Source organism: Chelonoidis abingdonii, chromosome 2 (genome assembly GCF_003597395.2).
Source record: "Chelonoidis abingdonii isolate Lonesome George chromosome 2, CheloAbing_2.0, whole genome shotgun sequence".
Classification (NCBI taxonomy): Eukaryota; Metazoa; Chordata; order Testudines; family Testudinidae; genus Chelonoidis; species Chelonoidis abingdonii.
This window is the reverse complement of record NC_133770.1, coordinates 107,655,214-107,678,316: the sequence shown is the minus strand read 5'-3', so window position 1 is coordinate 107,678,316 and position 23,103 is coordinate 107,655,214. Positions and strand designations below refer to the sequence as shown.

General features: G+C 38.5%; 1 protein-coding gene across 5 annotated transcripts in view; it reads left to right on the top strand.

Moving 5' to 3' along the window:
• The window catches only part of TNS3 (tensin 3), a 437,135-nt gene that overhangs the window by 177,749 nt on the left and 236,283 nt on the right, over positions 1 to 23,103 (top strand). For all 5 annotated transcript variants that reach the window (XM_032796818.2, XM_032796815.2, XM_075062606.1 and 2 more), the window contains one exon: positions 11,106 to 11,143. In XM_032796818.2, the coding sequence (XP_032652709.1) occupies positions 11,106 to 11,143 (38 nt within the window). The remainder of the gene's footprint in view (positions 1 to 11,105; positions 11,144 to 23,103) is intronic.

Below are 23,103 nucleotides of genomic sequence, written 5' to 3'. Positions count from 1 at the left end.
GCTGCTGGCAGTTGGAGATTTAGGGAGACCCGGAGTATGGTGTTGCATCCCTGATCATCTTGCTACTAGTCATAGATGGACCAATCCTCCATGAATTTACCTAATTCTTTTTTAACTCTATTTTGAATTCTTATTTATTTATGTCCAAATAAATCCTGCAATGTATGGCCTTCACAACAACACCTGGCAACATGTTCCACAGGTTGACTGTGCATTGTGTGAAGAAGCACTTCCTTATGTTTGTTTTAAACTTGCTGTCTATTAATTTCAGTTAGTTCATGTTGCCTGTTCACTTTCTCCACAGCATTCATGATTTTATAGACTTCTATCATTCTCCTCCCTCAGTTGTCTCTTTTCAAAGCTGAATAGTCCCAGTCTTTTAAACCTCTCCTCATATGGAAGCTGTTCCATACCCTTAGCCATTTTTGTTGCCCTTCTCTATACATTTTCCAATTCTGATATATCTTTTTTGAGATGGGCCAATCAGAATTGCACTCAGTATTCAAGGTGTGAGTGTACCATCAATGTATAGATTAGCATTGTGATATTATTTGTCTTATTATCTATCTCTTTTGTAATGGTTCCTATCATTCTGTTGGCTTTTCTGAGTGCTACTGCACACTGAGTGGATGATTTCAGAGAACTATCCAAAATGACACTAAGATCTTTCTTGAGTGGTAACAGCTAATTTAGGCACCATCATTTTATATATGTAGTTGGGATTATGTTTTCCAATGTGCATAACTTTGCATTTATCAACACTGAATTTCATCTGCCCTTTTGTTGTCCAGTCACTCAGTTTCGTGAGATCCTTTTGTAACTGTTTTCAGTCAGGATTGGATTTAACTATCTTGAGTAATTTTGTATCATCTGCAAATTTTGCCACTTCACTGTTTACCCCTTTTTCCAGATCATTTATGAATATGTTGAACAGCACAGGTCCCAGTATGGATCCCTGAGGGGATCCCACTATTTACCTCTCTCCATCGTGAAAACTAACTGTTTATTTTACCCTTTGTTTCCTATCTTGTAATCAGTTACTGATCCATGAGAAGACCTTCTTACACCCCATGACAGCTTACTTTGCTTAAGATCCTTTGGTGAGGGACCTTGTCAAAGGCTTTCTGAAAGTCCAAGTACACTGTATCAACTGGGTCACCCTTGTCTTTGTGCTTGCTGACTCCCTCAAGAAATTCTAATAGATTGAGGAGGCATGTTCTCTCTTTACAAAAGCCATGTTGACTCTTCCTCAACATATACATTTTATCTGTGTCTGATTATCCTGTTCTTTACAATTTGCCTGGTGCTAAAGTTAGGTTTACTGGCCTGTAATTGCCAAGATCACCTCTGGAGACTTTAAAAAATCTTTGTTACATAGCTTCCCTCCAGTCATCTGGTACAAAGGATGATTTAAGTGATGGGTTACATACCACAGTTGTTAGTTCTGCAGTTTAATATTTAAGTTCCTTCAGAAATCTTGGATGAGTACCGTCTGGTCCTGGTGACTTATTACTGTTTAATATATCAATTTGTTCCAAAACCTCCTCTATTGACACCTTAGTCTTGGACAGTTCCTCAGATTTCTCACCTACAAGAATGGCTCAGGTGTGGGAATTGCCTCCACATCCTATGCAGTGAAGACTGATGCAAATAATTCATTTAGCTTCTCTGCAAAAGCCTTGTCTTCCTTGAGTGTTTCTTTTGCACCTTGATTGTCCAGTGGCCCCACTGACTGTTTAGGAAGCTTCCTGTTTCTGATGTATTTAAAGAAAATTGCTGCTTGTTTTTCTGTTTTTAGCTAGTTGCTCTTCACATTCTTTCTTGCCCTTGATAGTTAAGGCCTAGATGGTCCCCTTTAGCAACACTCATGGAAACAATCCTTTGTTTGTGATTCTTTCCCTACATCCTGCACAAAAGGGATGATGAGAATCAGAAACTTCTGTGGCGCTGAAGTGGAGTTGCCATTTGCCAGGTACGCCCTTGTGGTCAGAGGTGTTTCCGCAAGGCGCTCTCTCTGCTCCCTCTCTTTGAGGACCTTTGGGAATCCGTATAGTCTTTCTCAGTTCTATCACCAGCCCTCCTCTGAAACTAGGTCAGTAGCCCAAAGTAGAACAACATAAGAATGGCCATACTGGGTCAGACCAAAGGTCCATCTAGCCCAGTATCCTGTCTTCCTACAGTGGCCAATGCTAGGTGCCCCAGAGGGAATGAACAGAACAGGTAATCATTAAGTGATCCATCACCTTTTGCCCATTCCCAGCTTGTGGCAAACAGAGGCTAGGGACACCATCCCTGCCCATCCTGGCTAATAGCCACTGACGGACCTATCCTCCATGAATTTATCTAGTTCTTTTTTGAACCCTGTATAGTCTTGGCCTTCACAACATCCTCTGGTAAGGAGTTCCAGAGGTCGACTGTGCATTGTGTGAAAAAATATTTCCTTTTGTTTGTTTTAAATCTACTGCTTCTTAATTTCATTTGGTGACCTCTAGTTCTTGTGTTATGAGAAAGTAAATAAGGAAGTGTTAATTACTCTTTCTCCACACCACTCATGATTCTATAGACCTCTATCATATCCCCCCTTAGTCATCTTTTTTCCAAGCTGAAAAGTCCCAATCTTATTAATGTCTCCTCATACAGCAGATGCACCATACCTCTAATCATTTTTGTTGCCCTTTTCTGAACCTTTTCCAGTTTCAATATATCTTTTTGGGGATGGGACAACCACATCTGCATGTAGTATTCAAGATGTGGGCGTACCATGGATTTATATGTAGAGGCAATATGATATTTTCTATCTTATTATCTATTCCTTTCTTAATGATTCCCAATATTCTGTTCACTTTTTTGACTGCTGCTGCACATTGAGTGGATGTTTTCAGAGAACTATTCACAATGACTCCAAGATCTCTTTTTGAGTGGTGGTAGCTAATTTAGACCCCATCATTTTATATATATAGTTGGGATTATGTTTTCCAATGTGCATTATTTTGCATTTATCAACATTGAATTTCATCTTCCATTTTATTGCCCAGTCACCCAGTTTTGAGAGTAATTCAAAATAGGCCTCAGTGTCTCAGATGCAAAGTCCATCATAGTAAACCCCATAGTTTGTACCCATCTCCCTCTCTGTTGTTGTCCATGGAGACTTTATTCTGCTCATTAGAACCACAGCCTTCTTGCTCAGGTTTTCTTTCTCTGTCCTTGTGCACACTGTTCTGAGAGGGAAGGCAGTGTATATACTATCCTCCTCCTGAAAGCTTCCCCTGATTTGCTGGGAGAGAGTGGAGCTCTGCTCCACTCTGCACTACAGAACTCTCGATCCCAGACCCTTAAAGTGACAATGTCCTGAGATCTTCCCATGCCACTGCCAACTCCCTGGAACCACTTTCTCTCTTCCAGTTTCAGCCATTTTCTGACACCAATATCCTGTGCTCACATCAACATTCTTGGAATGGACTCCTGCGTGCCCCCCGCCCCCAGGCTTAATGGGCCAGTACACCCTGTTACAGGTGCCATCATACTCCATCATTCTGGACTCCACAGATGGTACGTTGCACATCTAGGATCCACCCAGAACGATGGGGTGGAGACTGAGCAGCTCAGGAGAGTTCTCAGCCATTTTAACTTTACAAATTATACCCATATGACAGCAAGGTGTCTTTCCATGCCTAGAGTACTAGACTGTTATGATATCAAAAATAACTCAGAGACTGCACGGATTCTCAATCACTTGGTCACTTGCTACCCACATGCCCACAACAACATGATGAACACACAGAGTAACCCCAAATACGTGTAGCTCCCTCAGAACAGCATACCCCCTTCATGTGCCAGCCACAACTCCACACAACTCTCCCAGTACATACAGTAACACTAAACACACACACAGCCACTCACAGCAACCCACAGCTCTCATTTGCCACAGACACAGAGCAAGAAAAATGTACCAACACAATACACACACACACACTCGCCTACCCTAGCTGATACTTACCATAAAACCATAAACTGTCACATTGACTTTACAAATTAAACCTGTTTGACACATGGGCTTTCAGTTTCTAATGTGTTGTAAATGACCGAGCTTTTGTTTAATAAGATTTATCATTAGATGTTTTTTTCATGACTTTTCCAAACTTTTATCATAAAGGTTTATAGTGACTAAGCCTCATCACAAAGTCCTCACTGTGGCAACACTCATGTTAACTTCCAAAGAACACTTACGTAAACTGGGCCAAAAGAAATGTGATTGTATAGATTAGATGCTCAGAGCTATTGTTTAGGAGATTTTTTGAAGTATAGTAACTAGACTAAATATGGCATGCCCTACACTTCAGTGTCAGCCAGCTATAGACAATTGTTCTCGGAACTGATGCCAGAATTCTTAAACACAAATTTGGAACGGCCTGTATTTGACAACAGAGCTGATGTGTGGAATGCAGACCTTCAGCTGTTGAGCTGAGGAACCAAAGCACTCTTGCTGAGTGTGACATTGATTAAATCTGCTGGACTGCTTCAAACAGATTCATTCCTGCTGACAATTATCAACTGTGATAATACAAGGAAACAGACAGACCATAGTCTAGAGACGAGTTGGCTGGTATATCACCTGTAATTGGTTCTGAAGAATGTCACGGTTTGGTAAAAACTGCTCGTTGAGTTCTTTTCACTGTAAGTCATGTAATGTTTTTTACTGTAAATCACAGTCATTTTTGTTTCCTTAACAGCTGATATGCTATGAATATATTGTATTTGTCAAAGTTTTTTTACATTTTCATGTTTGTTGGCCCCTTTACTGTGAGGCATTATTGGCTTTTTGCCACTGAAGTTGTCTAAAAGAGATACCCTCTAGGATTATGTGGCTACTATAAAGTTAATGGAAAGTCGAGAGATGATTCATGTAATCAGATTGTCTAGTTTCTGAGGTATTCATTCTCTTGAAAAATAGTATATGTGTCAGCTAGAACTGTACGCATCAAGGAAGTGTACGCATCAAGAGTGTACACATCAAGGAAGGGGGAATTCTAGAGGGTGCTGCAAAGGAAGCATCACTAAGCATGATGAGATGAAATTAAGAAAAGGATAATTTAGGATGAATATTAGGAAAGTGAAAGCTTCTTTTGGCTTGGGTTAGTCTCCCAAGGGCATGGTAGAACCCCCTATTGTTTATGGTGTTTATAGCCAGACTGGACAAAACACTGGAATTGTTTCATAAGGAACAATCTTGCCTTGTCTGGGAGATGGACTGGATAATGTTACAGATGAGACAGACCTCATCATGTGACTCTGCCAGAGCAGCAGCCTCAACAGTGGAGGAGGTGGGAGCAAATTGGCTTCCTCGCTGTCCCTGGCTTCTCCTACAGGTGCCAGGTCACAAAGTAACTGATTAGAGGCAGCGAGTCTTAGCAGCACCCCATCACCCTGTGCTTCACACAGCCACCTACAACAAGGCTTTAAAGCCTCCAGCTCTCCCAGGAGTTTCAGCAGCAAAAGAGGCAACTTAGCAGTCAAGAAACACTCCCTCCTGTTTCAGAGCCTGCATTTATCCAAATCAGAGCCTGCATTTATCCAACTTTTTGATTCTGCCAGCTACAGTTTTTGTAAGCTGTGTGAATACAAACTCATGTTCACCTGTTCTACCCCCTGTTCTACCTCTACTCCCTCCCATTCCCCATTCCCCAGGCTTATACTTTGTGTTCCAGTCCTTTGATCTCCTCATCGTAGCCCCCACGCCTAATGTTCCATGGCCCTTCACCCCCATAACAACAACAGAAACTAAAAATAAAAATCTTTGTTTTAGATTTTTGTTCTTTCCTTTTTTTTAGTTGGAAAAAATCACACCTTTTTTTTAAAAAAGGAAAAATTTCCAAGAAAATTATTCATTTTGGAAAACAGCCATTTTTCATTGTAATGCATTTTGAGCAAAATATTTTGACCAGCTCTACAACTACTATTTTTTTTTTAATCTTGAGTCTTGGGTTTATTTTTTATGGTCTTCTTAAAATAGCAATTGAAATATTGGCATGAGGTACTTTCTTGGGGTTGATAACTGGCTGTGGATTTACAGTTTAAGGTACAGTTTCTCCCAGCTATTTGCTAATTCCCAGGAAATGTCCCATGTGTGGAGCCTTATTAGGTTTTTTTTAATACCTGCTCCAGCAAGCCTGTCAGCCCTGCACTGCTGGCAAAATGTTTGTGTTTTAGTAGAATACTTCCCCAGTGTATGAAATACTAACCTGTACAAGAGACACTGTCAGCAGCATCAGAGAAATGCATAGCGTGGTTGTGTGGCCAAGTGGTTAGCACACATGGCAGGTCCTATTCTAATCTCTTCTATTTATTCTTCTTGTACAAGTCCCTAAGTATCTTTGTGCTTCAGTTTACCCATCTGTAAAATGCATGTTGTGATTACCATATTACTTCACAAAGACGTACCTGTTTTGGGTTCCTTGAATGAACATTGTTATAGAAGTGTAGATGGTGGTTATTGTTCTTAGAGATGGCCTTAGACCGTAAAATCCAGATCCGAATTTTGAATATTCCCAAGTGTGTGTGTGTGTGTGTGTGTGTGTGTGTGTGTGTGTGGATTAAAAGCTTTTAGTCCCCCAGGAATTAAATTCCAATTATGGATCCGGTTTGGAAATCTGGACCTTCAAAGGCTATGGGGTGTTTATATCTGCCCTTTTGCTGTGGGATGTATATGTGCTGCTATTACTGAATCTTTCTGATATGCCATTTAGCATTGATGTGTGCAACAGACATTTTGCCTTTCATCCCAGAATGAAGCAGAAAGCCTCCTTTCTACCTCAGAACACAAAGGAACGCTTGTTTTGCTCACAGCATCTGGACAGACAGTGATCTCATTCCCTCTGTGTTTATTTTTATCTAGCTTTAGTATTATTATTGGTGATATTATAGAGTGAGAAAGAGAAAGTAATGAATTACCTTGGGTCTACTGCTTAGCAGTGTGGCAGTTCAGGTGTGAATGATAGCATTTGTGGACTCTGAGGAAAATGAAGCTGTCAGGGAAGCAAGACTAATACCTTACCGTGTTGTACATGTAGAATCCCAGTGTTTTACCAATAAAATATGTGAAAAAGGAATCGAATGAATTTGAACTAAAAGGCTCCACTTGATTTGTAACATTTGCAGGTTACTTTGGATTGTTTTTTCCCTGTTCTTAGTAAATCACATACTCAGAGATAACAGTGATTTATCATGAAATCTTGACCTGTGTTCTGTGCAGAGTTGGAATGTTACTGGAATTATTCAGTTTGATGCAATGTTTGTCATAAGCATTTCTGATAGTGATGATGCAAGGCTCAGCCCTGCAGTCTTTACTCAGACTAAACTCCCAATTCACTTCAGTGGATGTTTATCCTTAGGCTTGGCTGAATTCTGTTTTTAGTTTATTGTTAATTTTGACAGATATCAGTGTTTATATTTAAACATTTTTCTCGATGTTTATTTAATTTTTCACAGCTGTGGGAAATTGTGGATGCTCAGATGGCAGGAGAGAAACAATTATTTAATGACAGTAGATATTGAGATTCAAAAAGTTAAACCTTTATAAGTTTCAAACATAAACTGTTAACATTGTATATGGAGCTGGAAGGGACCTTGAAAGATCATCAAGTCCAGTCTCCTGCCTTCACTAACAGGACCAAGTACTATCCCTGACAGTTTCTTTTTCCCTCCCCGAGATAACTCCCTCAAGGATTGAACTCATAACCCTGAGTTTAGCAGGCCAATGTTCAAACCACTGAGCTATCCCTCTCCCTGAGTAAAAACTCTAATAAGTTCTCAAACAGTATTGTGCTTAGTTTGTTTATCTGTAAATGTTGATGATCATCAATGGAAATATTTTTTGCTGGTTTGTGCTTGGTGAAATTGACATTTATTGATAAAAATCTAATCCTTCCAAGCCTATTTATCTTGCATAAGAACTGCAGGTTGTGCCCACAGCCAAATATATTGCATGCTATGTAACCTTTGTGATTCGGTAGCACATGAACCAGCTGTGAAACAATTGTAATCATCCTAGAATGAAATATAATTTCATTCTTTACAGTTCAAAATACCTTCCATCACTCGTGCTTATTCACAAGCAGAGCAGACAAATAGGCCTTTCTTTGTAACAGCAGGGTTTCCCAGTAGCTTTTTTCCCCTATTTAGTGTTTGTAATGATCATTTAATGATTGCAGACTTGCAGAGCCAGGGTATTGTTTGTATAACTGTGCCATATTTTATACTTCTCTCATAGAATGTCTTCAAATGGATTTTAAAAAGGACTGGATAATTTAGGGGAAAACAACTATGACTTTTAACCCTTGCACAGAGGGGAAAGTAACTTAAAGGACTTACCGATACTCCAGAGTCCTGCGGAGGGGGAGGGGCCTCAACCAGAAGAGCTGTGGCCTCTATCAGAAGAGGTGGGGCCTTTAAATCCCGGGGGCTTTTAAATCAGGATTTAAAGGGCTTGGGGATTCGGCTGAAGCTAGGAGCCAGGCCCTTTAAATCACCCCCTGAGCTACCAGCTGCAGAGGCGGCAGGTAGCCCTGGGGTTTGGGCAGGGGTGAAAGTAATTTACATTTCTTACCCATGTGGTCCAATCCCAAGCAATCCACCCACCTCTCCTACGTACTTCATGGATCCCTCCCATTGCATGACATAGATAGAGAAAATAAAGCTGCTATTACTACTACCAGTACTGTCTGTAATAAAACTTCACTATTGGAATGATCCTGAAAAAGTGAAAACTCACTGTCACATTTTTCTCCGTGTCTTCCCTCCTCCTCCTCCAGCCAGGCTGCCAACACTAGGCTCCGTGCTTTCTCCCTGCCTGGCAGTCAGCAGCTGCAGGGGCTTCCCTCTAGCTTGCAGCAGGGAGACTGACTAAGGAAAGGAGAAGCCTGCCTCCTGCATAAGAACAGTTTAAACTCAGCTATTCCCTACTCGGTTCAGTAACATTTCAAAGAGGATCTGCAAGCAGTTTGGACATCACAACCATGATCCTCTGCTGGGGAGGGAATGGGATAGATTTGAACTTGGAAATGGTTCCTGATTTTGATTGTGTTTTTTGTATATAGGAGATCCCCCTCATCCCAGGGGCAGAAAAGAACTGCCCTTGCCATGGTCAAACACACCCTCCCCCACCCCCTAGGTACTGTGAGTGAAATTAACAAGGATGACAGAAACCAGTCCTAACCCCGGGAGGCTGAACTACTCAGGGAATAGCTAAGTTTAAACTATTCTCATCCAGGGGGCAGGCTTCTCCTTCCCTCATGCAGTCTCCTTTTCTTACCGGTCTTCTGTACCGGCCCGTACCGGCTTACTTTCACCTCTGCCCTTACAGTATCAATGGCAATCAAAAGACTCCAAAATTTTAGTTCTCACAAATATTTATTCCTCGTACATGGAATTCAAGCTAGTTAGTTTAGTCATCCCCAGTGTTAGCAGGCAAGAAAATCATGTTTCCCCTTGTCAAAATTCATCCTCCATTTGTTTTAGGACTGAATCATTTTTAAGTACTCATATCATTATGTTTGCTCCCATACAAGTGTTGCTGGTAGTCAGGACTGTATATTTCTATGGCCTCTACCAAGAGAGTAAAAGGTCTCACCTCTTGGGAATTAAGGCTTGAGGATCAAGGGCACTTAGGCATCTGACAAGATCAGATAAGATAACAGATAATTAAGCCTCATACAACTGAATTTAACGAGATTGATTTATGACATTGACAACCTTTTGGAGTTGAGGGCATCCCGACACAGAATTAGAAGATGGCTGACCATGTAAGGACTACCAGTCAAGATTTGGCACTGTATATATTCCGAACTGATGGAAAATACAAGAGCAAGTGAAAACTGGAGAACCTCAGTGGCTTGCACTTACTAATGCCCATTTGTGATTAAAAACCTTTGGTGCTCAATTGAGGAAGTTTTGTTTTTATACTACTGTGAAGGTAGGGCCAGGAGACACTAAGTAATTGGGTGCAGACTGCAGCACACTGTATTACTCTGGGTGTATTACTCCTTCTGGCTGGATTTGCTGGGAAAGCAATATTAGCCTCAGAGTTAAGAAATGCAAGATTCTTGAACGTTGACTTACTCTGTCTTGACAGTTATTGCAAATGGAACTGTGAGGTATTCAACAACATATTTAATTTACAAAGATATTCTTTTTTTAAAATTCAGTTGCAGCTTTCTCAAAGACTCCCAGTAATCAAAAGGCTGGACATATCATGAAAATAAATAAAAACTAAACAGTAAATGAAAAGGTACACATAATGCAAACCTCATTATCAGGCTATATCAGTGAATATTTCTGGATGCAATATTATTGCCTTTCAGTTATTTCAGTGTCTGTCTGGATGCTCTTCCAATTGTCCTTTAAGAAAAATAGTATTTTTATAAATCCCAAACCCACTGTTTTATCACCCAAGTCATCCTGATCTCATCTAGTCTAGTAATTTAAAGAGCTGTAAACTTTAACTTCTTACTTGGATGCACTTTTCATAGGATTGTGCAAAGGACTTTCAATTTTCGATTGTGAAACATATGATCTTACCCTGACTCTCAAGTGACCATGACTGGAAAGTTCTGACTCATTTTGTTCTCTAGACTTGCTGAAGTGACTCACAGATCTTTTAGTGCTTCAGACAATTTGTTAGAAACAAATTAGCATCATTATCCTTGCCGTTTATACCTACTATTTTCATAACACCTCTGGTGTGTGGAGAGCTGTAAAGGCAAGTATCAAGATGATTGGACCCTAACATTATACTAAACATATATTATTAAAATAAAAGGACAGAATACATGAAGAGTGCTAGAGGATTACTACAGTTGAATCTTTCAGGGCAGGCTGCATAGTTGCACATAAGGATAAACAGACTAAAGCCTGGTTGCACTGTTGATACCTGGTTAGCAGTTTATTTGTTATTTGTTTATTGGTATTTTTACTGTAAAGAAATGAAGTACACCTCAGTGGAGAAACTGGGCTTTAACAGGCTGTGTGGTAGAAGGCAGCTTTAAAGAGATGTTAACGGTAAAGGAATTACTGAGTATTTTGCTTATGTATTTTCTTTGCTTTTATTTTAGTTTGCAAGTATGCCTGCCACAAGAAATGTGAAGCAAAGGTAAGCACCTTCCAGATATTCATTTCTCTGCTTGATAATAGTCTCCATTTCTTTGAAGTTTGGTAGATATTAAGACTATATCAGCTAATCAAAATAAGAGGATTGCTTAACCAGATGCTCAGCTGTTAAGAAATAGTTAATCACTTTCACTTCTAAAAATTCCTTTCTGTTATTTTGTCTTGTATTTGTTGCTTAAGAGCTTGATCTCACACCACTGAAATCAAGAATTTTACCTTTGACCTCAGTGGGAACAGGATAGTGATCTCATTTCATACATCTCCATTTAATTGTAGATGAACTTACATAATATCTTACGGTATCTTTAGTTTGATCAGAGAGAGATCTTATTAATAATTCTTCCACTGAAACCAATGAGCGTTTTGCCATTTACTTCAGTAGGGTACAGCATCTCATCTTTTATAGTCAAAGCATCAGCATCAGTGGTTTCAGTACCTTACTCCTCCCACAAGAGGGTATGGTTCAAGTAGAAAACTGCTTTCTAATCTGATTGATTATAAACTACAGAGGAGAAAACATGCTCAGTAAGCCAGGTACATTCTGCTGTTCTGTGTCAAAATGCAGAAGTGATGGGTGCTTTAGAAATGTCAAAGATAGAAATACAGATGAAGAGACAAACAGAAGTTCCATTGGCAGCACAAAGTTTTGAGTGTAGGAACAGTAATGAAGATGTTAAGCCCTAGTTTCCCCCCCTACCCCCAAGTCAAGTGGCAATATCCTGTTTCCATCACTGCCACTTAATTTATCTCCAAATATACAATGTCACTAGCCTTAATTTTTCTTTCTGGCTTTAAACCTGTGCTCACCTTGAAGAGGGTTTTTTTTTTAATTATTGGATTAAACTACATATATTCACCCACACTGATGTTTCCAAAGCCCAGAGTTAGCTTTTTGTTTCATTGTTAAATCTGGCACTAAAAGCAAATGGTGAACGTCAACAGAACATCAAGACAGCATAATCCAACATGGTTGAAAAAGGGCTGTTTTTCATTTGTTTTGGATGGCAGGGGACTAATCTATGACATGCTGAGACAATCTAATTTTGAAGGGCAAAAAGGGAAAAGAAAAAATGCACACCAAGGTGCCACATGCTTACATAATCCTAAAATGTCTTTGTATAAGGAGCAAATTAATAATCAACACATTCACCCTTTGGATTTTCATACAGAGAACACCTGTAAAGATCAAAAACATTATTATTTTATTATTACTATGATTGTAGTATAAGGATTTTATGTGTACATAATTATACTTTTGCTCAAAAATGTTACTTTAAAAATTTTGCTAAGGGCTAATTCTTGGCATATTGTAAAGTACCATTAAGATTGTAAGAAACTGACATCTGGAAGGAAATTCAAATTTAAGGATGACACTCAGAACTCCCCCCCCGCACCCCCACTCTTAAGTACATAGCAGGAAAAATTAGATTTAAAACCATGGTGTTACACCATTCTATGTTATGTTCTGCCTTGATGTTTGTAAGCAAGGATATTATTGAACATCTAAAATGTGATCCACTATTTAGACAGATCAATGTAAGTGACAGATGACGTTGCCATTTACTTGTATTAATTTGGTTTAACATTACAGTACTTAAACTTTAGAATTTTTTTATTGTTTCATTGCTGAAGGATTTATGTCATATTAATGTAGTGTTTTCCTGAAGATTATTATTAATGAGAAGTGAATGAAACATCAAACATTTGATTTATTTCCCCTACAGCATGATTCTTAATATAAACTTCCATTTTGCACTTCTCTTTTGCTGCCTTTTTTTTTTTTTGGGCGTGGTCTGGTTAGTTTTATGGAGTAAAATAATTCTGCAAATTAGTCCTGTTAAGGAATTTTCACATTTTCAGGGATGTCCTGTAAAATTAATTGCCATAAGGAAATATAAGATGTACTAAACCACCACTGAGTTAGTGTGATCCCATCAGATTAAGCTGAGGAGGGCTGAGTTACGTTAGTGCTTGGATAGTAGACTTGCAAGCAATTACAGTAAGTAGTAACAATGATTCAGTAGATGGCATGTTCTCTTCTGAGTGCTGTGCTGCTGGAGGTGTCATCTTTCAAATGACATAGAAAATTGATGTTCTGAATATTAGACATTTTTCAGGTTAATAGGGGAAGTTTTCAAAGTTCGGTGCCCAACTCACATTGACTTTCAAAGGCCATTAGGTGCCCAACTGTTATTTGTGCCTTTGGAAATCTCTGCCAGTGTCACACGTCACAGAAGTGCAAAGTGTGATTCCTGCTGCTGCTATTTCAAATGAAATAGAAAAGTACAAAAAATCAGTATTAATATGTCTACAACTAAACTGTTATTACTGAGCAACTACACTTTGTAACCTCAGAAGTAGTTGGGTTTCAGTGGATGGATAAATGAGTTTCAGTGGATGGATAAATGGATCCTTGCCTATAGCCTCTGATCCTGCAGATCCTTCCTCCTGAAGACCTCTGCAGGATTCCATTGACTTCAGTGGGACTCTGCATGAACGTAAGCTTTCACCCATGAAGATATGATTGCATGATCAGGGTAATAGCCTAGATGTCTGGGTTAAAATATATTATATAATAGTAAAGGGCTTCGTGAATGCTGATGGATATGTAACTTCCTTGGTGCTACTTTAGCTTATATGTTTTGGGAGTACCCCTCTATCAACCTGCAATAGAGAAACGTGCCACAAGATGTAAAACATCAGCAATTAATCAGCTGTAAATTGCATGGGAAAGGAGTGCATGCGGGCAAACCCAGTTGTATTTTTATTATGATTGAATCTGTTTTGAAGACAATAATATATGCACACATCAAGGGCCTGACCCAAAGCCATTGAAGACAATGGATCCTGTGCGAAGTTACTGTTATAAGTGGCTCAAGCTACACAGCATCTTACTGAACCAAATAATGTTTGGAAAAAAAATCATTTAAAAACAACAGCACAAAGCATTCACCAGTAAATTAATGAAAATTGACGTTATATTGTCTGAGAATTTCATTTCAGTAGTGATATTTTTGGTATCTGAACAGTCAGAATCATTCCTTGAAGTGGAGCAGATGTAGTTGTGCCATACAGCCCACATTTGCTCAGACTGTAACTATCCGAGGAAGGGAGTAAGTGCCCAATCCTGATTCCACTTACATTACCAGCAGTTTTGACATTAGCGTCATTAGAAATATGATCTGGCTGTATCATTTTACCAAGGGGAGAGTAAAATATAGGTGACAGGAAGGCACAGAAAATACCTTGTTATGGAAAACTAAGGTTTGAGAGCAACATTTTGGAATGGAATGTCTGGACTAGTCTCTTAGATTGGAAGATCTCTCATTGAAGATCCATCTCCTATTGAAGACTTTGTGCAGATCATCAGCTGTTATAAATTGTTATAACTCTATGGAAATCAATGGTGTGATGACAGTTCACACCAGATGAGGATCTGTCCCCTCTACCTACTGCCCCTCTCCCCTCATAGACCAATGTCACTCGAAGTTGAGTTGCAATTTTTGCATGTTACAAAGTGTTGAACTTATGTGAGGCTTTAGTTTCACTATATCCAAATTAACTCTAAACAAGTTCCACAGTAGCTATAAAGTTATTAAGTACACAACATTGAGTACAAAATAACAAATGCAAGTAAGCACTGAAATAAACTTACAAGAACATAAAGGACCAACTGAAGTAAATGACCCTGAAACTGCAAAAGATGTAAGTGAGCTGTGATTAGATTATCGTAATTTTAGCCTACCACATTCAGTGCATCTTACTTCATTCTAAAATAGATATTGTAACACATGAAACGATACAGAATAAGGCATGCACATGATGTTGATCTCAGTACTAAAATGTCTGAGCTGTAAATGCCAAGCTAAAAAAAAATCTTCTCTGTTTAATGTAGCAAAGAAAAACAAATGTAGGAGGGAGTTTAATGGTTGTCTGTGTATAAAATCTTAAGTGATATATGTATATCTGTCAAGTTACTATTTTCAGTTCAGCTCTGAAGATAGGAGAGGAGGGCATTAATGGAAATTAAGTATCCAAAAATTCAGAACAGATGTCAGGAAGCACTTTTTCATACAGAAAGCAGCAAATATGTGGATTGATCTCCCAGACAAGTTTGTTAAGACAAAAAACAGTGTGGTTACTCAGGACTCAAGCAATTTAATACTATCCTGGGGAGGAACAGAGCACCAAAAAGGACTCCTCCATGGCTAGTTAAGTAGCTTGTTTTCAAAAATCGCATATGTTCCTGAAGTTACCCTTGTGGAAATCTATTATAACCTGTCTGTTTATGAAAAAAATTTCTCTGCTATCTCTCCACAAATAGAGCATCTTTCAACTGCAGATCTCAAAGTGAACACAGGCATGTGGGAACACTTGGCTTTAGATATAATACAGCTTGATTTGATAAGTCATATTGGTTCAGATCTTAGAGACCCTTCTGATTGTCTCTTTAAATGGGTCTGCACAAGTGACCCACAAGGTATGTACAGCTTGGCTAACAAAACACTTGGAAACAAGAATGCCCCTCTGTAGTACTCCTCAGGGACAGCAGTGCACACCCATCACATAGCCAGCAGGGTATGGAACTGGTTTACAAGAAAGAAGGTGGTTCAAAGGAAGATCAATCTACATGGCATACTCTTGCCCTAGGATGCACGGTTGCACAAAAGTTAATGGTGCATGGGTGTTAGGTGAGAAAAGCTTAAAGCTTCGTCCGGCACCTTTAACTCAGACAATAGAAGACCTGGCCCATGGAGTTTGTACTATTATTGATTATATGTGCTGCAGCAGCTGTGATGGCTGCATGACATCTACTTGCATATCACTCAGGACATGCTGATTTTCCTCCTCTGGTCATTATTTTTCATTTGTGCTTTCATCACTGCTCAGCTTTCGATCAAACTGTTTTTCTTTCCCATTTTCCTTACTACCAAGCAAGGAGGATCTGGTGAAAATCCTTTGCTACCTTAGAAATTTTTTGAATGGGGTTAGAGGGATGAGTTGGCTGACAAACAATGGTAGCACCATTTCTGATCAACCCATGCACATATATGTGTGAAGTTAAGTATGGCTCATCTCATGTAGGATTTAACATTCAGTTGTCTGCAACAGGATGTTTTTAGAATTAACCACAGCCTCCTAACTTGCTATTTTATCCTATAGTTTAACACTCTGTTATTTTTTTAATGAGAATAGCTACTGCTATTTATATACTTGTAAGTATTTTCATGGGAAGATGAGGGAAAGAATTAGCTCTATGAAGAAGTATCCACTACCAATATACATATACTGTGTATTAAAGCTGGCTCTATCAAAGTCCCTTTATTGTGTACAATCTGAAAGAGAGCCTCATATTCAGTTCTTATCCAGAGAACATATTCTGCTGCTTTTACTGTACACATCCTGTTTAATTAGGATAATTAGATTCTTGTATTGCCTCAGTCTATACATGTTTAACTTGGAAGTGGTTCCAGATGGCTATCTGTTCAGATATACAGAGTGAATTAGTTTGCTGCAGATGCAGAAGCTAGGCTCAGTAGTGCCCCCAAACTCTATTCTGGGTTTTTATCTTCAGTTCTCTTTGTTTCTCTTCAGTGTTGTATTGTTGGGAGCATTTCTTCTCTCTGGCAGAGATATAGGAATATTTATCTGTCCCATTGAGGCCGGGAGCCTTTCACCCAACCCTCCATTCTGGGACACCATTTTCTTTTCTCTCTCACACTCTCACTTGTGCATACATGTGATACAGAGCTGCAGATACTTGAAAGGCCTCATCTAGTAGCACTGACTAGACAACCCTGTATCCTTTGGAGACAAAAAATCTGTGTTCCAACTTCTGTTGTCCTATAAGTCGGAACTCCGAAATAACCATGAACCCTAGAAGGTGAGTTTGGTCCTGATTCGCTTACGCATGTGTTTAAATCTCATTTACATGAATGGAACTTAAGTACTTGCATAAAGTTAAGCTCACGCTCAAGTGCTCTGCTGAATCAGGGTCTTAGTAGTGTGTACTACAAGCCAACTTTCAGGTGAACACCTGAACTCTCTTGGAAAGCCATGCCTGTGTCCTTCACTAAAAGCTGGAAGACTTGTGGTTTGACTCAGTCCAAAAGACCTTTTCATTTTTGGTCCTTTGCCAGTTCCACATTATGTTTCAGTGACACAAACATTATACACATGCAGATGGTTTTATAGCTTTTCAAATACTTTGTAGTAGATTAGTTTATTTTAATTGTACAAGGGTTCAACTGTATGTGCCTTCCCTTTTTTCTCAATTCAGGAAGCCAGCTACACATCTCAGTGGAGTGCAGATTAAATCAACGCTCTGCGATTGGTACTAATGACCTAAGATCCTTGTTCAGACTAATTTCCTGAGCTGTAGCAAGCCACTTTGCAATAGCCAAAGCCAGACCAAAAAATGTATTACTCTAAACCTTTTGGTTTATTTTTCCTTTCCTTTCCTTTCCAGAAATGTTAAATCTATACTGTGAGTCTACTGACTCCTTCTGAAACAGGCCATCAAAAAATCATAAAAGTTAAACATTCAGAATCCCACTTGACACTCTTGTCATTTTTGTCAAAGGTCGCGTTTTTGTAATAGTTTGTTTTCAGGGTTATGTATTTCGGAAAACATTATTCTTCCTTTGACGCTTCCTTTCCTTTCCTTTCCTTTTTCTCTGTTTATGGTGGTGACTAAAGGGAGTTGGAAGAAGGCCTTGTTTTCTGCCCCTGATCCCTAGGGAGCTTATGTTCTGGTTTTCACTTGATAAACCCTTTAATGACCAAGGAAAGAAAGAGGGTTTTTTTTGTTTGTTTGGGGGTGGGTGTTTGAGAGAAAAAAATTAATGGGAATAGACAAACAAAAAATAATAGGTAGCATGAATTAAAATAAAACCAGCACAAACAACACAATGCAGGGAAAAGAAAGCAGTACAAATAGTAAAATAAAGATTTCTGGTTGGGTATTACACCCTGCTGTACCTCAGAATAGCAATCCAAAAAGTCACTCAAAAAAAGAAAGAGAGAGAGAGAGAAAAGAAAAATGATACATGACACGCAGTTAAGTTGTCAGTCAAAATATGTCATAACCATGAACTGGTTAGGTCAGCAGCAGTGTTCAAAAAACGTGATAATAGTCCCAATGGCAGATATGTAGCAGCGGGCCCTGATTAGTTGCCCGCACCCAGCAGTGTGTACACACACATGCACACGCAGCCTTGAACAGGAACACTGAGTCCAGGGAGCAGGAACCAGGAAACAAAACAGGAACAGGGAGGAGGAAGGCAACACACACACCAGTCATCACATTGTGTTGGATCTGCTGTTGTAAATTCAAATTGCTTTACTATTGCAAATAAAGAATTGCATAAGATAAAGCTAGAAGAATATGGGTGGTATTTTTCTAACGAGTGTGAGTGATTTAGGAGTACAAATCCCATTGATTGTCATTGACTTTCAAAGGGACTTGTGGTCCTAAATCACTTAGGTAGGGGGACTTGTGGTAGTTATTGCCCCTTCCTGGCACTTTTTGGAGCCAGATGGAAAGATCCTGCTTTACTGCTTGTGCAGGGATGAGGTGGCTCCTGATTCTCTCTTTTCCCCTACCATCCATGTCAGAGCACCTGAGCAGCACAGAGCAGGATTTATCCCTTAGATTATCTTCATGAAATTACATAAAAATACCAAAGTAACCTTAAATAGTTCCTAGCAAGTGGTTGGTAGATCATCTCTCTCTATCTGTCTGTAATGTATTTATATACATACACAAACACTGGAACTCTCTTTTATGATGAAGTCATTGTTTCATAATGACTTCTCTCTCAACAAAAATTTGCTATGATGCACTATAATGCACTGTACCCACTGTAGCCTGTATAATTCTTTGAAGAGTTTGAATCTTCAATTTATCTTAACCATAACCAATTAACGGTAAGCATGTTCCACAACATAATTTGCACAGACTAGGTAACTATCAAGAATAAACTGGATTCTTACTGTTCTAATATTAACATTAATTTTATTTAACTTGTGGTTGTTTGTGTATTTGCAGGTCTTTTCTCCCAACTAACAAAAAAGTATAAATAGAAATAGGTTGTATACAAGTATCTTACTTTTTGTCGTCTTTTGCCTTCAGAAATATGAATGTGTATTTCTTTTTCTTCATACTGTTAAGCCTCCTGTTTCAACCCACAGTCTGGATTAAATCATTCTCTCAGATGCGCACGTTTGGCTCCAATTGACTTCAATAGAACCTTTGCATATGCAATTATCTTCTCCTGGTAGACTTTGTCCTTTATCTCTGCTCTGTGCAACAATCCAGGGATGGTGCTTATAGTTGTTCTGCATTTTCATGAATTTCTCAAACAGAAAGTAGTCAGTTTTCAGCTCTATCGGACACTATCTATCCCAGGTAACATATTACCTAGCTATGGTATATTATATATCCCAGGTGACTATAATACTTATTTGTTCATTGGTGAAGCACACAATGGGGGAACAACTCTCTAGCCTTCAATTATTGTTGTGATGAAAGCTTTTTTTACTTTGGCAATATTGCCTAAAGAAGGGGATTGGAAAAATAAATTAAGCTTAATCCATCTCTTGTTAATATACCAGGTTACCTCAGGAAGGAAAAATTAAGGGAAAAAGTTATTAACAATAGGTACAATTGAGCTGTGGGCTAGACTGCCAAAAGAGAGGGGGTTGAGGCACCTTACACTTCAGATACTCAAGAAGAGATAAGATCAGATCTATTGGGATCATAGTCTGGGTTTCAGAGATGATCCTAAATTCACTGGATTGATGGATACCTTTGGAAGATTATATTAGTTTTGTCTGTGTTCAGATTGTTTTCGGTGATCTGGGAAACCACATCCATTTTCCTTACATTTATCACATGTTGTCTTCTGGAGCTGTGGGCTTCTAAGCAGTGGCAGAATTTGGCCCAGTATGTTCCTGTGGGCAGTATATTATTTGGAAATGGAAATAAGTGTTGTGTCTTGAATGCCACTGTGTTGATAAATTTTGACTTTTTAATAGTGAGTGCAGAGTACATTTTCCCTTTTTATATGTGTACTGCTCCTGTCAATGTTAATGGCAGTCATAGTATGTATGCAGAAAAGGGAGAGTATAGTTCTTTCTTGGATGTTTAAACAAGTAAAAAGCAGGATAGACTCTAGTATAGAAGCCTTTATGCTCAAATGACGCCATATGTTGCTTCTCAGAAAGAAGGCCACTACTCTAATGACAATAGAGTCAAATACCAGTTTTAACTAAAAGCTTTCTAACTTTGTTTCACAGTTTATATTTAGTAGCATTTCACAATTTAGAGTTCTTCCCACATCAAATTTCAGGTAATTGTGCTGAGCACAACAAAGATGATGATTTTCTGGAAGAGACATTTTAAAACACAGTAATTTGAACTTGAAGATTCAAACTAGACAATCCTTTCAATATACCCTCATTGAGTTTTAACTGTCATTAATTTATTATTGTTTTAAAATAACTTTTCTTTAAGAGCTGGTTAAACTGAAAATAAATTTGGTTTAGCCTCATTTGGAATGTACAGATGGTCAGTATTTTCATTTACTCCATATATGCAATTGTTATCAGGTCAGATTAAAGCTATTAACAGCAGAATTGTGTGAAACATGGAGGTTTTGCGTCTCAAAAATTTGTGTGACATTTTACTTTATTTTCAATACTCATGGGTTCAGCCCCTTCTTTTGCCTATGCTACACTTTTTAGGTTTGAGGTTAGAATGAATCCAAAACTCAGATGAAGGCTTGCCCAAAGCTGTTAAGTGAAAGCCACATGAAACTCTGACTTTTGAATGGTCTCAACAGGATTCCATCAATCAGAACAAATTCAATGAGGTTTACAAACTTTAAGGGCTTTTACCCTGTGGTTTAGAATTTATTACAAATATAAAACCAGGTTAGTATTTAAAGATTTTGGGATTGAGTGAGAAATTATGTTTATTTCTTATTGGGCATAAACTCAGATGATTACAAAATTTTACTCCAGCTGTAAATGGTCTTTGGATTTTGCAAGGCTGCCCCTAGAAGTGATTCTGAAAGGTAATACTAGATTCCACTATCTGCAAAATGTTTATTCTCCATTAGATTTAATGTCATTCTAATGAACTGTTCTGGCTGACCACAAACTGTCGGCAATAGAGTGACATAATGATTTGAAAAGGCTTTCTATGGGCATAAAGACTGTATTGTTAAATGAGCAGATATGCCGTGCTGGGGTTGTACATTGGACAGTCGGTTGCTGTGCTTTCCTCAGATTGAAAAAAACATTTTAAAGCAGGTTATGGTTAGATAAAAAATAAGTTTTAATCTCACTTTTTAAGACAGTAGATGGCTGTTTTGTGTAAAGGCCTAATCAGTAAGTGTACAATTTCTTGGCTTTTTATCAGCAAAACAATACCACCTTCCTAAATCCCATAGCTGGGGAGAAAAGAGTCTTAACTGCATGGTTTCTTTTTTCTTCATGTAAATTTAAGTGTATTACTTGAATTTACTTTTCTCCAACATGAAGGATCTGTCGTCAACACCTACACATTTTCTCTGTCTGAAAACTGCTTTGTTTTTGGTGAATTAGGGGAGGATCTCCTCCTTGACCCTTCTGTTTTCTGTCCTACTTTAATCCACTCTGTATAGATGTGGGAGACCTAACACAAGCTTCCCTCATGAAGCAGGAATCCTTTATTACAGGGAAAAAGAGAATTTGTCAACCTTATAAAGGGCATCACGTGGGATCAAAGAAGGAAGGAATGATGTGTTTCACACTGATGTTGCCTAGAACAATCACTTAGGGCGTGTTGTAACCCATGTCACATTTGAATCCTGGTTTCTAGCGATGAATACCTTGGAGCTCTCTGCCAGCCACTCCCTTTGCTATTTTTTTTTTAAAAGAGCAGCTTGCTCTTACAGTACACTTATACTCATAGCTTTATTCATGAGTTTTTATTACCATTCTTAAGGCCAAAGAGAGAACCTCAGCTTCTTGAAGAGCAATGGTGACAGTAATTGGGCAATTGCCCTTGTGAAAATCATCCTATAGTTATCTACAGCAATAGACCCTATCCTATGGTAAGCTGTAGCATTTGGACCATTACTGTGTTATATGTAGACTTTTTTTTTTTTTAATGACAGTGAACATAACAAGCTACTGGGGGACTCCATCACAACCTGGACAATATTCTGGACAGGGCATGAGGTTGAGAGCTGAGGGACTTGAAACACTCAAACAGTCCAAATAACTTTCAGAATTATATTGTGTGGGAATGTCTTACCACTTTCATGAAAGGGGATCAAAGCAGTACTCTAAAGAAAACATGAGTAATGACATTGTTGGGAAGTACTGGCAGACAAAGAATACTGCACGTGTATGAAGCTATAAATACACATGCAGTGATCTCAATAAACACCATGAGATTTACAGCTTGTAAGATTTCCGTTATCAGAAGCCTGAGCTGTACATTTAGCCTTATCAGTGTTTACTTGTACTCTTCTGTATCGTAACACAGGATTTTAATAATAATTTTATATACTTTTTACTATTTTTTTCTAAAGGGCTTCTCCCCTTGTCCTCCCATAGTGTTTTAAGTGTTACACAAAAATGTAAAAATATAGTACAGTTAAAACATGCAAACACAGTGAAAACAAACAATGTTTATGGAGAAAATTATTTTAAAAAACAACATATCCATAACCCTCTGTCCCAAACCCTCCTATGTCTCTTTTGTGACATTCACATTATTTTGAAAAGCTTGAGGAGTTAAAAACTGACACATTTAAACATATAAAACTTAATGCCAAGACTTTCATGGGATGCAGCATTGTTGGATGCTGAAATTATAACACTGGAAATGACTGAATTAATCGACAAACTTCTGCCCTTTTTATATTACAATCCTAATGTCATGCCATT